At 37.3% G+C, this 13149-nt stretch overlaps 1 protein-coding gene across 1 annotated transcript in view; it reads left to right on the plus strand.

The window, feature by feature from the left end:
• Positions 1–13149, plus strand: part of LOC122562216 (dynein axonemal heavy chain 17-like) — a 471020-nt gene that overhangs the window by 413673 nt on the left and 44198 nt on the right. The window contains exons 63-67 of the mRNA XM_088000362.1: positions 3179–3414; positions 5693–5815; positions 7258–7462; positions 9894–10058; positions 10789–10929. Of these exons, the coding sequence (XP_087856488.1) occupies positions 3179–3414; positions 5693–5815; positions 7258–7462; positions 9894–10058; positions 10789–10929 (870 nt within the window). The remainder of the gene's footprint in view (positions 1–3178; positions 3415–5692; positions 5816–7257; positions 7463–9893; positions 10059–10788; positions 10930–13149) is intronic.

A 13149-nucleotide genomic window follows, 5' to 3' on the forward strand; every position in this document is an offset into this window, starting at 1 on the left:
AGGTTTTCTACAACTTTCAGCAGTTGTATTATATTTTATGTTCTGTAGTGTTGGGCGAATGTACACGATTCAGTGTTTCAATCCCAGCTACTTACAGTTCAAAAAAGATTTAGATGATAGAATCCAATGTGATATTTCCAGGTTTGTTTATGTCACAAAACTAGGTGAGATTATAAGTGGTGAGGAGGATGTAAAAATTCTTCAAGGCAATTTAGGTAAGTTACTGATTGAGCAAATGCATGGTAGATGCAGTTTGACATGGATAAGTGTAAAGTTATTCACTTGGCAGGGAAAACAAACAGAATTTAATTTAAATGGTGATAGATTTGAAAATGTTGATGTACGAAGGGAGCTCAGTGTCCTTATGCATCAGTCACTGAAAACAGCATGCAGATGCAGCAAGCAATTCGGAAGATAAATGGTATGTTGGACTTTATTGAAAAACAGTTTGTATACAGCAGCAAGGATGCTTTACTATAGCTATATAGGGCCTTGGTGAGATTATATGTGTAATATTATGTACAGGTTTGGTTTCCTTATCCAAGAAAAAAATTCTTGCCATTGAGGTGATTCGGCAAAGATTAAACAGATTTAATATTAGCATGGTAACATTGTCATATTAAGAAAGATTGGGTAGATTATGCTTGTATTAACTGGAACTAAGAAGAATTAGAGGAATCTTACTGAAACTTATAAAGTTTTGACAGGGATGGACTGACTGGATGGAGGGATAAGAAGTAACTTCTTCACATAGAGGATGGTGAATCTTCAGAAGTCTCTACCACATAAGGGTGTGGAGACAAAGTCACTGAATATATTTATGAACAAAAACGTTTTTTAGAAACAAGGTATGGAGAGCGAGCAGGAGAATGGAAAAGAAATATGTGACAGTACTGTGCCTTTAAGAGATATTTGTTGTGTGCTGTTTCTCTTGCAGAGAGGTGTTGCTAGAATGTCTGCTTTATAAATAGTGGGTAAACCGCTTTGAACTCCCTGAATGTGTTTTTTTTAAATTAGATAAAAGAAGCTTGAGTGGATGGAGTCAGGCTCGCACAGCCCCAGCATTTTAGTTTTGCTTTCAGTTGAGGTTTAGAGTTGGCTGTTGAAGCTGATTGATAAAGTTCTCTCTCTTTTTTTCTCTCTCGCTCCCTCTCTCTCGCTTTCTCTCTCTCTCTCTCTGCTGCAGTAAAAAGCTTGAGTTGTCTCTCTGCTGCTAGGTTGCATCTTGTGCTGTTCCTTTCTGCTGGACTGGAAGGGAGATAGCACATAATGAAAATCTGTTTTGCTGAACATGGCTTTGCCAAGGGTGCATTTATGGGATGCTGCTTTATTGGAACAGTTGATGATTAGTAGTTGGATAACAGATTATTTTATTAAATATTTCAATGGAATTAAAGTTATAGCAATAAATTTTCATTTACATTTTGACTGTTGTGAGAATAAAGTCTGTTTTGCTTAAAGCCTCGCAGAGGAGCACTTGAAATGTCATAACTTTCAAGACTATGGGCCTAATGCTGAAAAGTGGGACTACTGTAGATTTAATGTAATCTTGGTGGGACAGTCTTGATGTTCTAAGCATCTTTTCTGTGCTGTATAATTCTACGATCCTAATGCTTCAGGTTTGGTTTTAAAAAACAAAGTTTATTATCCAAAAGACATGAAGGTAGAATAGAATAAACCAAACTATTTATGTAGATCACAATTTGGAATTTTGAAATATAAAGCAAAAAATATAATCCCAACTATCCTAAAACCATCACTTTACAGTCTTCAAATACTAAATTATTCTTCCTATCACAGCTATAAGTTTGGCTTGGCTATTTCTTTCAATTCCCAGTTGAGAATTAGGTGGACCTTTTTCAATTAGTCGCACAACTAAGCTTAAACTTCATTAGCTTTAAATAACACCTTCAAGGTTTCAAAACAAATACTGGTCTGCAGTTTTTTAAACAAACCCTTACACTGATTTAACTTATTTCACAACTTCTGAATTAAGTCCTTTTTCCTGGAGAAACTGCTTTCACAACTAACCAGGACTTCTGCAAACTTAAACCAAAAGATTCCCACTCCATAAGATCATCCACCCAAGTAAAAGAAAATCCTGATTGTTCTAAACTGAAAGCAAGATGATGTTTTTCAATATTTATTCTGTTTTATTGTAAACTTCTTACAATGCAAATAAATTCCCACTATCATTCCAGGAACACTGCCTTTCTCTTTTTAAAAAAATAATCACTCGAGGAAGACAGACAAGTTAATCATTAAAGCCCTTCATACATAGAGATCAGAACCCACATGCCACCAATTCAAAATCCAAACTCCAAAAATTAATCATAAAAATTACACACCTTCCTTCACAGATGTCAAGTGCAGTCATTTTCATTGTACCAACTGAGTTCAGCTCTTCAGTCCATGTTTGGATTAAAGTAATAATAAGGACTGCAGTTGAGTCTACATTGAAGATCCCCACCTAAATTACTTTCCATGCCCTTGGTATCCTTAATGTTTCTTCTTCAACATGAAGAAGCAATGTGTCATCTGGTGAGAAAGGATGGTAATCCAGAACAGGTTTCCCTCGCAATGTTTGACTTGATGTTATGGAAGGATTCTTATTCCATGTCGAGGGAATCGGTTTACCTCAGTTGGCCAGATCATTAGTTTATAGAGCAGTGTAATGCCAACAGCGTGGGTTCAATTCCCATCACCGGTTTTAGGTTACCATGAAGGACTCTCCTTCTCAACCTCTTCCCTTGCCTGAGATCTGGAGATCTTCAGGTTAAATCACCACCACTCGCTTCTCCCCAATAAGAGAACAGCCCCTATGGTCTGGTAAGACTATGGTGACACAACAACACAACTCCATGTTGAAGATACCCAGATCCAGTCCTGCCCAATAGTATACCAATGGCTATATATTCACTACTTCTACATGTCTACATCTCCTTCACTAACTGACATTGAGGTCTGATAAGATAGCTGTGATTATTGTCAGAAAAGAGAAAATTATCTAAATAAAATAAAACACAATAATCCAGAACTTTTTTAGCAATCATATTATGTCAGATTATTCCCTCAACTTTAAAACTTGATGTAAACCATAAAATTGCAATTGTTAATTACTGTTAATACACGTTTCAATCAGATTTTAAGATGCACACTTTTTATGTAATTAATTTAGGTGCCAATTCCAATAACTGAAAACTTAGACCCACTTTCCCTTCTGACTGATGATGTTGACATTGCTGCCTGGAATAATCAGGGTTTGCCTAGTGATCGGACATCATCTGAAAATGCTACAATCCTCTGTAACACAGAACGTTGGCCTCTAATTATTGATGCACAACTGCAAGGTATCAAATGGATTAAAAGGAAGTATGGAGATGATTTGAAAGTCATAAGACTTGGACAAAGAGGGTTTGTACATTTGATTAAAATTGAAATTTCTGATATTTAATATATTAAATTTGAATACATTAGCAAATTTCTGCATAATTACTTTTCTTTCTAAGATATTTTAGTTGAGGGAAAGACCTTCAATTCATGTGACACTATTCTCTCAGAATACCAACATTCCCATCTTCCCACTAAGGAATTTTCTGTTTGTTAAGTCAACCAATAGGTCCTCATCTGCTTTTAATGGCAACGTAATACAGCTAATACCACAATCCCTGGAATGAAATTGTCCTGACTTTTCCATTCACAATGCCAAACCTGTACACAGCTGCCATCATAAAAGCGTTGTCTTGAATTTACCTCTCCTATTTCATTCAGCGTTATATACTGTATCCTCTGGTTCTGTTGTACTGGATGATATAATGGAATGTTATAAAGAACTTCTCAGCTGGCTTTTATCAAGAGTAAAGAGCCTCATCTCATGATTATTCATAGCTGTGCCTTTTGACACCAGAGGTACAGCTTTAAATATCAGTGACTGATTTGAAGGGTGGACTTCATCAAAATGGCACTCCTGAGCTGAATTACTTGAACAGGTGTCAGACTGCACCAACTCCAGACTAGTTCTAAATGGAATAGTCTGGAATCTGATCCATCCAGCAAAATAGTTCAGACCTTTTAATTTCCAGAGGACATACCCTAACTAATGTATATTGAGACTCTTCGGAAGCCCCAATGATAGCCTGTGAACGGGTCTGGAAGTTTAAACTCTGATGGGCAACAACCCGGTGTGTAGAACCCTCAGAAAGTGTCTTCAAGTTCGATACAGAGTCACAGACTTTAAAAGGCACTGACTCACTTGAATAATTATCCAGGTAACGTTAGAGAATTAAAACCGTGTTTGAACTTGTGGTGACTTTACTTCTGATCACCAATTTCTCACAGTGACACACCCCCATCCTGGCACCCAATCCAACCTGGATCCCAGAACCCAACCCAAAACCCCTCCCGACACCCAGCCCAACATCCTTCCTTACCTCACCCCCTCACCCACTTGCCAATTATCCTACTATCAATCTGTCATATTCCTTCCTTATTCAACTACCAACTCCATACACCTCACCCACTTACCTGCTACCATTTACCATTTACCTGACACTTAGCTTCTCTCTGTAGCTTTTCAAAGTGACTTTGGGACTTTTAAACTCTGTTTACTTACTTTAATACAGCAGCTTTCGTTGTAGAAAGAGGACATAGCTTCTGCAGATTTACAATGCTGCCTGTGTTTATTGTGAAGAATCCTTTAACAGAAGTCAAACTCAAAATATAAAAGAACTCAGTGAAACCGTAATCAATAATGTTTTGTCTGATTTGGTCAGAAATAGGGATTTCAACCCACATCAGAAGATTTGAGGCTATATATCTAGAGAAGTAATCTATCCAAATTTACAGACTATCAATAAAATGTCATTTCTTGACATAATACTAAGCTTGATTGTGAATAGCTGTGGGGAGTAGAGTTTATATGATAGTGTTTCCATTGTGTGGTCTATCTAATCTTACTTAGTTTTTTAGACTGAGTCGAAAAAACTTAGTCTTAGTTTTTTACAAACTATAAACAACACTAAGAATTGTTGGCCGAGAAGTTGAATTATGCAAGTCTCTAACAGTCCAATGTGCCAATGCAGACACACTGGCCAGATCAATCTTCTTCTCATCATAACGATTTTATAATTGGCAGCAAATGTTCATTCTGCCATGAAGACTACCTTCTATTTTGGTAAAGTATCTTTAGAATTCAGAATGAAACTTTTGTATTCTTAGGCATCCAGCAGCTAAATAAATCCCCTCTTTTGTTTTAGTCTGTCCCATCACAGACCAATCCCCATATTTCGCAAACATTTTTAGCTAACTAATCAGATATTTTCTGCCCAGATGGTAGTCCTGATAATGTATCTATATAGAGACTGTTCAGTTAACCACTGGCAAACTAAATGTATTGTTAATCATCTTGTTGTGCAACTACAAACACAGGAATGTTTCTCCTAGCTCTATGGACAACAATTTATGTTCCATACCTCAGGACCTTGAGAACAGGTTGAGCACAGTGTTTTCTAGACTGTTGAATTGCGTCAAGGGCTAGCATTAGTGCTGACAGCAGTTTCCCATGGGCCTGTATTGGTATGTGTGAAATAGCTCCAGTTCTGACATGCTCTAATTTACAGGCCACTTATTATTAAACTAAATGTTAAAGCTATGTAAGAATTTAATATTTTGTCATTAATTATTGGGCATACAGTTACCTTGATAAAATTGAACATGCTGTAGCCAATGGAGACACTTTATTACTTGAAAACATCAGTGAGACGGTGGAACCAGTCCTAGATGCTCTTTTGGGAAGAAACACCATCAAAAAGGGAAAGTAAGTTTAGCCGCCATATATTTTTTGATAATTCATATACTGACTTTCTTTGGTTTATAGACACCAAGTACATAAATCATTCTAAGCTACACTATGATCAATAAGGCCTTTAAATGTAAACCAAACAAGTTATTCATGAAGTACAGACTTGTAAACTGGAGAATATATACTAAATCTTATATCAAACTTCGATTTGATCTCATTTTAAGCAGCTCTGGTTGCCATTTTATCAAGAGTATTAATGTGGCACTGGAAGGGTTACAAAAATTTGCATTGCGAGATTACACCAAATTTTGAAGGCTTTTTTATTTAAACATTTAACCGAATAGAGGTATTGAAAATAATGGAATATTTTGATACCATAGTCACAGGGAGTGTGTTTTCACTTGTGAGGAATAGCAGAACCAAATATAAGATAATTACAAGAAAAATCAAGTAGGGAATTCAGAATAAACTTTTTTTACCTGGAGAGTGATAAGAATGTGGAATTTGCTGGGGCAAGAGGTAGTTGAGGTGAATAGCAGATCAGGAAAAACTGGATCAATGTATTCATTTTAGTCGCAAAAACAAAAACAAGAATATTTCTTAAATGTTGAGAGATTGGGGAATGTTTGTGTTCAAAAGGAGCTGCTGGTTCCTTGTGATAAAAATGTCACATACTGATACAATAAGTAATTAGGAATAGTAAATGGGATGATAGCTTCCATCACAAGGGGAATGAAAAAAATAATAAACAACTTGCCTTCCTTCCTTCACCCAGTATTGAGTTCCCTCCCAAGTCTTACCCACCATCTTAATATAGTGTGCCTACGCTGAGGATTGTAACAAGTATTCATAGAATCCCTACAATCTGGAAACAGGCCTTTCGGCCGAAGAAGTCCACACCGACCTCCAAAGAGTAAACCATGCAGACCCATTCCCCCCACTAATGCACCTAACCTTCACATCCCTGAACACTATGGGCAATTTAGCATGGCCAATTCACCAAATCTGCACATCTTTGGATTGTGGGAGGAATACAGAACACCTAGAGGAAACCCACGCAGAGACAGGGAGAATGTACAAACTCCACATAGACAGTTAAACAAGGCAGGAATTGAACCCTGATCTCTGGCGCTGTAAGGCAGCATTGCTAACCACTGAGCCACCGTGCCTCCTCTAGAAGAATCAGGGCCATAAAGGTCTCCGGCCTCATTAACACGGCTGCAATGTATCTGCTTTGACTGCAGACAGTGCAATACCATTCTCTCAGAAAAGCCCCAAAAATCCATGGGCAATGATTAACATCTCAATTCCCCCTTCCTGAGCAGGTAATGATATGTCTAAAGTTAAGCATGGGACTTCCTATATATTTACACCCTTCAAAACTATTGTAAGTTAAGTTCAGCAAATGACTGCTCTGAACTAAAATGTACAATAATTAATATTTATTGCATATTTAGGTATATCCATATCGGAGATAAAGAAGTTGAATATCATCCCAACTTCAGAATGATACTTCAGACCAAATATTTTAATCCCCATTTCAAACCAGAAATGCAAGCTCAATGTACTTTAATTAATTTCCTTGTAACAAGAGATGGTCTGGAAGATCAACTACTGGCTGCTGTGGTTGCTAAAGAACGTCCTGATTTAGAAGAGCTGAAGGTATATTTTAATAGACATAAGATATTTTAAAAAGTTTGCAGCATCATGCACAATATAAGTAAATATAACACATATTCTAATACAATGGTATATTTCTCATGACATTACTCAATTAATTGAAGGATATTTTATTTGATGCTGTTTATATAGAATAGATATTACTAAGTTATTTATGTTAATACAATAATCATTTTTATTGTTATAGGCATTGTGAAATTGTTAGCAATATCTTTGCATTCAAATGTGACTTTGTTCTTATTTCTCTCAAATTGTAAAACAATGGATTTGACTAACATGGCTGGATTTTGTTGAAAAGTTAATAGTGTATAATTGACATGGTGTTAGTGCTCAAATCATCTTGTAATTTGTAGTAAGGATCAGAACAGTTTCTTTATTCATTCATGGGATGTAGACATTGCTGACTTGGCCAATATTTCTTGGCTATCCCTAGTTGCCCCAGAGGGCAGTTAAGAGTCAACCACATTGCAGTTGGTCTGGTTTCACATGTAAGCCAGACCAGGTAAGGATCATAGAATCCCTAAAGTGTAGAAGCAGGCCATCTGGACCATTGAATCCACCGACCCTCTGGAGAGCAGTCCACCCAGACCCAACTCTCTCCCTATAACCCTGTATTTCCAATAGCTAACCCACCTAGCCTGCACATTCCTGGACACCATGGGCAATTTAGCATGGCCAGTCCACCTAACCTGCACATCATTAGATTATGGAAAGAAACTCGAGTATCTGGAGAAAATCCATGCAGACACACGGTGAATGTGTAAACTTCACACAGATAGTCACCGGAGGATGGAATCAATACCAGGCCTCGGGTGCTGTGAAGCAGCAGTGCTAACCATTGAGCTACCACGCCACCCTCAGGATGGTAAGGTTATTCCTGAAAAGACATTAATGAACCAGATGTTTTTTTCTGACAATTAACAATGGTTTCATGGTTATCATTAGACTCTTAATTCCAGATTTTTATTGAATTCAATTTTAATCATGTGCCTTGGTGGAATTTGAACCCAGATTGTGATTGATTTATACTACATTATAACAATGGCATCTTGAAATTCAGTTACCTGAAGTTTTTTTAGAGTTCCTGCAGTTGCACACTGATTGCTCTGCAATTATGCCACTGAAAGTTAAATCTAGCAACTTACACGTAAAGAATCATTTTAACAACATGACAATAATTAATATCTGCCATAGCATTTTTAAAAAATAACTGCTGTTGAGGGGAACTTTGGTGCAGAGGTAGTATCCCTTCCTCTCAATTTCAAGTTTCACCTACCCTAGAGGTGTGTCATAACATGTCTACATAAGATAAATCTAAACTTCTCTTCTTGGTCATGTCTGGACCAGAAAGTCTGGTTCTGTCATATCTGCCCCTCGTGTGTCATAACACATCCGAATAGGCTAATTTTAAAACCAAAACTAGAATTTCTTGTCCATTAAGTAAATCACTATAAGTAATGCTCCCTTTCAAATTTAGTTGTTGTGTCCAGCTGGTTCTTTAATTGGGAGCTCCACTTAAATTTTTTCTACAGTACATGATTTGATGGCAAAACCACCCACTCAAATCAACTCTTTCAGTCTTTCCTCTGTTTATTTCTTAATCATTTAATCCTATGCTAATGTGATATACTGCACCATTGTTCACCAAGGTTCATGCCCTATTTACTTTGGCTTTGCTGTGTATTATTAGTTTGCACATGCAACAACTTTGATGGCAAAAAAAATTAAGATTTAAAAGGGAGCTGTGAGGTCCTTCACGCAGAGGGCGCTATGTATATGGAATGAGCTGCCAGAGGAAGAAGTGGAGGCTGGTACGATTATAACATTTAAAAGGTATCTGGATTGGTACATGAAAAGAAAGGGTTTTGAGAAATAAGGGCCAAATGCTGGCAAATGGGACTAGGTCAGATTGGCTTATCTGGTCGGCAGAGACAAATTGGACCAAAGAATTTGTTTCTGTGCTGTACAACTCTATGATTCTTTGACTCTATAAAGCTGCCTGGTATAGGTAGAGTTCCTGCAGAGAGGCACCTTATCCTTTGGCAATTATTCACAACAAAGGTGTTATTAATGATTTACTGCAGCAATTTATAAATGATAACCTTGATTCAAAAAGGAAAACATGGGACCAATTTTTTGCCAGTGTTCTCTCAACATGGAAACTAAACCAATAAAATCATTTGTTGGACAATTTTAAACTTGCTACCCACAATTTTCCATTTTTTAATTGAGAATGATTTCATAAAATTAGGCTTTATTTGATTAATTCAAATGTTCTTCTAACGAAAGACAAATTTTAGAGATTACACCCATTGTTTGCAATATATCCTCATATCAGATTCTCTACCTATACAGTCAGTTTCATACAGAAAGTTTTGTTAACAACTAACAATAAATATTCGTTTTACTTTAGGCAAGACTTACAACACAACAGAATGAGTTCAAGATTGTTCTTAAACAATTAGAAGACTCTCTTTTAGCTCGACTCTCAGAAGCTTCTGGAAATTTCCTTGGTGATACAGCTCTGGTGGAGAACTTGGAGACAACCAAACAAACTGCGACTGAAATAGAACAGAAGGTCAGCTACTTAATGTTAAATTTGATGCACTCATTATTTTTATTCTTTGGAAATGAGATCCACAGTTATAAGAATTCCTCAAACCTTTGGAGTAGTATTTTATATATTTGTATTTTACTGACAGAGATAGAAAATAACATTTGATAGGAAACTGCTTTTGCTGCTGTTTCAGTAAGGAAACAATTTCAAAACATTGGAATAAAATAGAAAGTGCTGGAAGATCTCAGCAGGTCTGGGAATAGTCATAGAAAGTGAAGCAGAGTTAACATTTGGAATCCAATATAACTCTTATTTGGAATTACAATATTTGTTGTAAAGTGAGCTATAAAGAATAAATCTTCGAAACCTGAATAAACTGAAAAAAACAAGATACTGGGCAGTTGTGATAGCAACAGTGGAGAGAGAAACAGATTTCATGTTTCAAGTCCAAGGACTCTTTTTTGGAACCTAAAAAGGAGTCACTGGAGTCAAAATGCCAACATTAGTTTCACTTGCACTATCTGTTTTTATTGATAACCTATCCTTATGCCAGATCAACCTGTAACAAAATAGAATATATTTTCAAACTCATCATGTTACATGCTTTAACTAAATAACTTTATCTAAATATTTTAATTATTTCTATACAATATCATTGTGAATTAAATTTAGGTTCCACGTGTTTCCCTTATGTAACAATTCTTTAGCTTGAATGAATCCGTTGATATATAAATTTTTATTTTTCATACAGGTGGCTGAAGCAAAGGTAACAGAGGTTAAAATAAATGAGGCAAGAGAAAACTACAGAGCTGCTGCCCAGAGAGCATCTTTACTCTACTTTGTTATTGATGACCTGAATAAGATCAATCCTATTTACCAGTTTTCTCTCAAGGTAAATGTTTGGTAAACCCAATCACATTTGTTAGAGGCATGAGCCATATTTGAACACAAAATTGACAAGCTTACAGTTTACTTGCACTCATTATTGGCAAGTTCATTGAGGGTAACGGGTAGGACAAGAAATCATTGCTCTCATTTAAAGATAGTTTACACCTCTTTCAAATGAACACACCTTTGAGTGCACTCAACAGAATAGGCAAAATGGCAAGCTAAAATAATCAGCACAGACTCACAATGTTTCATCCTCACTAACACTCAATGCTGGAGCCCCCCAGGGATGCATACTCAACCCCCTACTGTACTCACTGTGTACCTATGACGGCGTCACCAAATACCAGACAAATGCCATTTACAAGTTCGCTGATGACATCACCATAGTCGGTCGAATCTCAGATGGTGATGAAACTGACTAGACAGGAGGTGGAAGACCTGGAAAAATGGTGCACTGAAAACAACCTAGCTCTCAATGCCGGCAAAACCAAGGAATTCATTATTGAATTTTGGTGGGATGTTACTCATGACCCCTACACATTAACAGCACACAGGTGGAACAAATGGAGAGTATCAAGGTCCTGGGAGTAGTCATCCACACCAAGCTTTCTTGAATTCTTCATGTGGATGCACTGGTTACAAAGGCCCAACAACATCTCTTCTTCCTCAGGTAACTGAGAAAATTTGGCATGACAGCTAATATCCTTGCCAACTTTTATAGGTGCACCATCGAGAGCATTCTGTCTGGATGTATCACTACCTGGTATGGCAACTGTACCATTCAAGATCGGAGATGGTTACAGGTGGTGAACTCGGCCCGGACAATCACAAAGGCCAACCTCCCATCTATAGATTCCACCTATCAGGCCCACTGTCAAGGAAAGGCTGCCAGCATTCTCAAAGATCCATCCCACCCTGGCAATGTTTTCTACAACCTCTACCACTAGGGAGAAGGTACAGAAGCCTGAACACACGCACCAGCTGGTTTCGAAACAGTTTCTACCCTACTGTTGTTAGAATACTGAATGGACTCACAAACACTTAACATTCGCTTGTACATGAGTTTTTGTTTTTGCCGCTGATTATTTACTTATCTATGCTACTTAACTATGTGATCTGCCTGTATTGCTCGCAAAACAAAGTTTTTCACTGTGCCTTGGTACACGTGGTAATAAATTCAATTCAATTCAATTTTCCAACACTGCTTTAGACGTATTGGTGGAGGAAGTCAACCAAGGAAGTGCTGTCCACTTTACTCCCAGCAGTAAATGAGTTTCCTGGCCAGCTTTATATAGTCAGTAGATAGGTGATAAAACTGGTCAATGTAAGAGGCATTGTATCCAGGAGCAAGTCACAGTGAAGAAATAGTTTTAAAGATTTCAAGCAGCATCTGTAAAGGAAGGAACAGAGAAAATGTTTTGAGTCCAGTGATCCTTTGTCAGAATCCTTTCTCATGTAAAAATCCATCTTGTGTAAAAGTCAGTGCCTTTTTTGTGTGTTTTGATTATTAATTTTCTGGTAATTACTTTGGTTCATTAAATAAAGGGACAGATGGGACTAACATCGACTAAATGATTTATTGTGATGTCTTCCAGAAAGAAAATCAAGTGCATAGCTCAATCTAAATCAGAGAAAAAGTGACGAAAATGACCAGAGGCCAAATGGTTAAATTATCAACTTTTCTCTGATGGCCTAACATAGGGTAATTGGACTCAAAATGTAAACACGATTTCTCTCTCTGCAGATGTTGCCAGACATGCTGGGTTTCTCCAGTACTTTCTGTTTGTGATATAAATACAGTTCTACATTTTAACTTCCACGCACCTCCTGCACCACCCAGAGTTACCTATACTTTATAAGAACATTGAATTTTCATAGAACATTGAACATAGAACATTACAGCGCAGTACAGGCCCTTTGGCCCTCGATGTTGCGCCGCCCTGTCATACTAATCTGAAGCCCATCCCACCTACACTATTCCAAGTACGTCCATATGCCTGTCCAATGACGAATTAAATGCACTTAAACTTGGCGAACCTACTACCATTGCAGGCAAAGCATTCCATACCCTTACTACTCTCTGAGTAAAGAAGCTACCTCTGACATCTGTCTTATACCTACCTCACCTCACTTTAAAGTTGTGTCTCCTCGTGTTTGCTGTCCCCATACTTGGAAAAAGACTCTCCCTGTCCACTCTATCTAACCCTCTGATTATCTTGTA

The sequence above is a fragment of the Chiloscyllium plagiosum genome, unplaced genomic scaffold, assembly GCF_037043375.1.
Source record: "Chiloscyllium plagiosum isolate Xiang-an unplaced genomic scaffold, Cpla_swu_hap1 HiC_scaffold_25, whole genome shotgun sequence".
Classification (NCBI taxonomy): Eukaryota; Metazoa; Chordata; class Chondrichthyes; order Orectolobiformes; family Hemiscylliidae; genus Chiloscyllium; species Chiloscyllium plagiosum.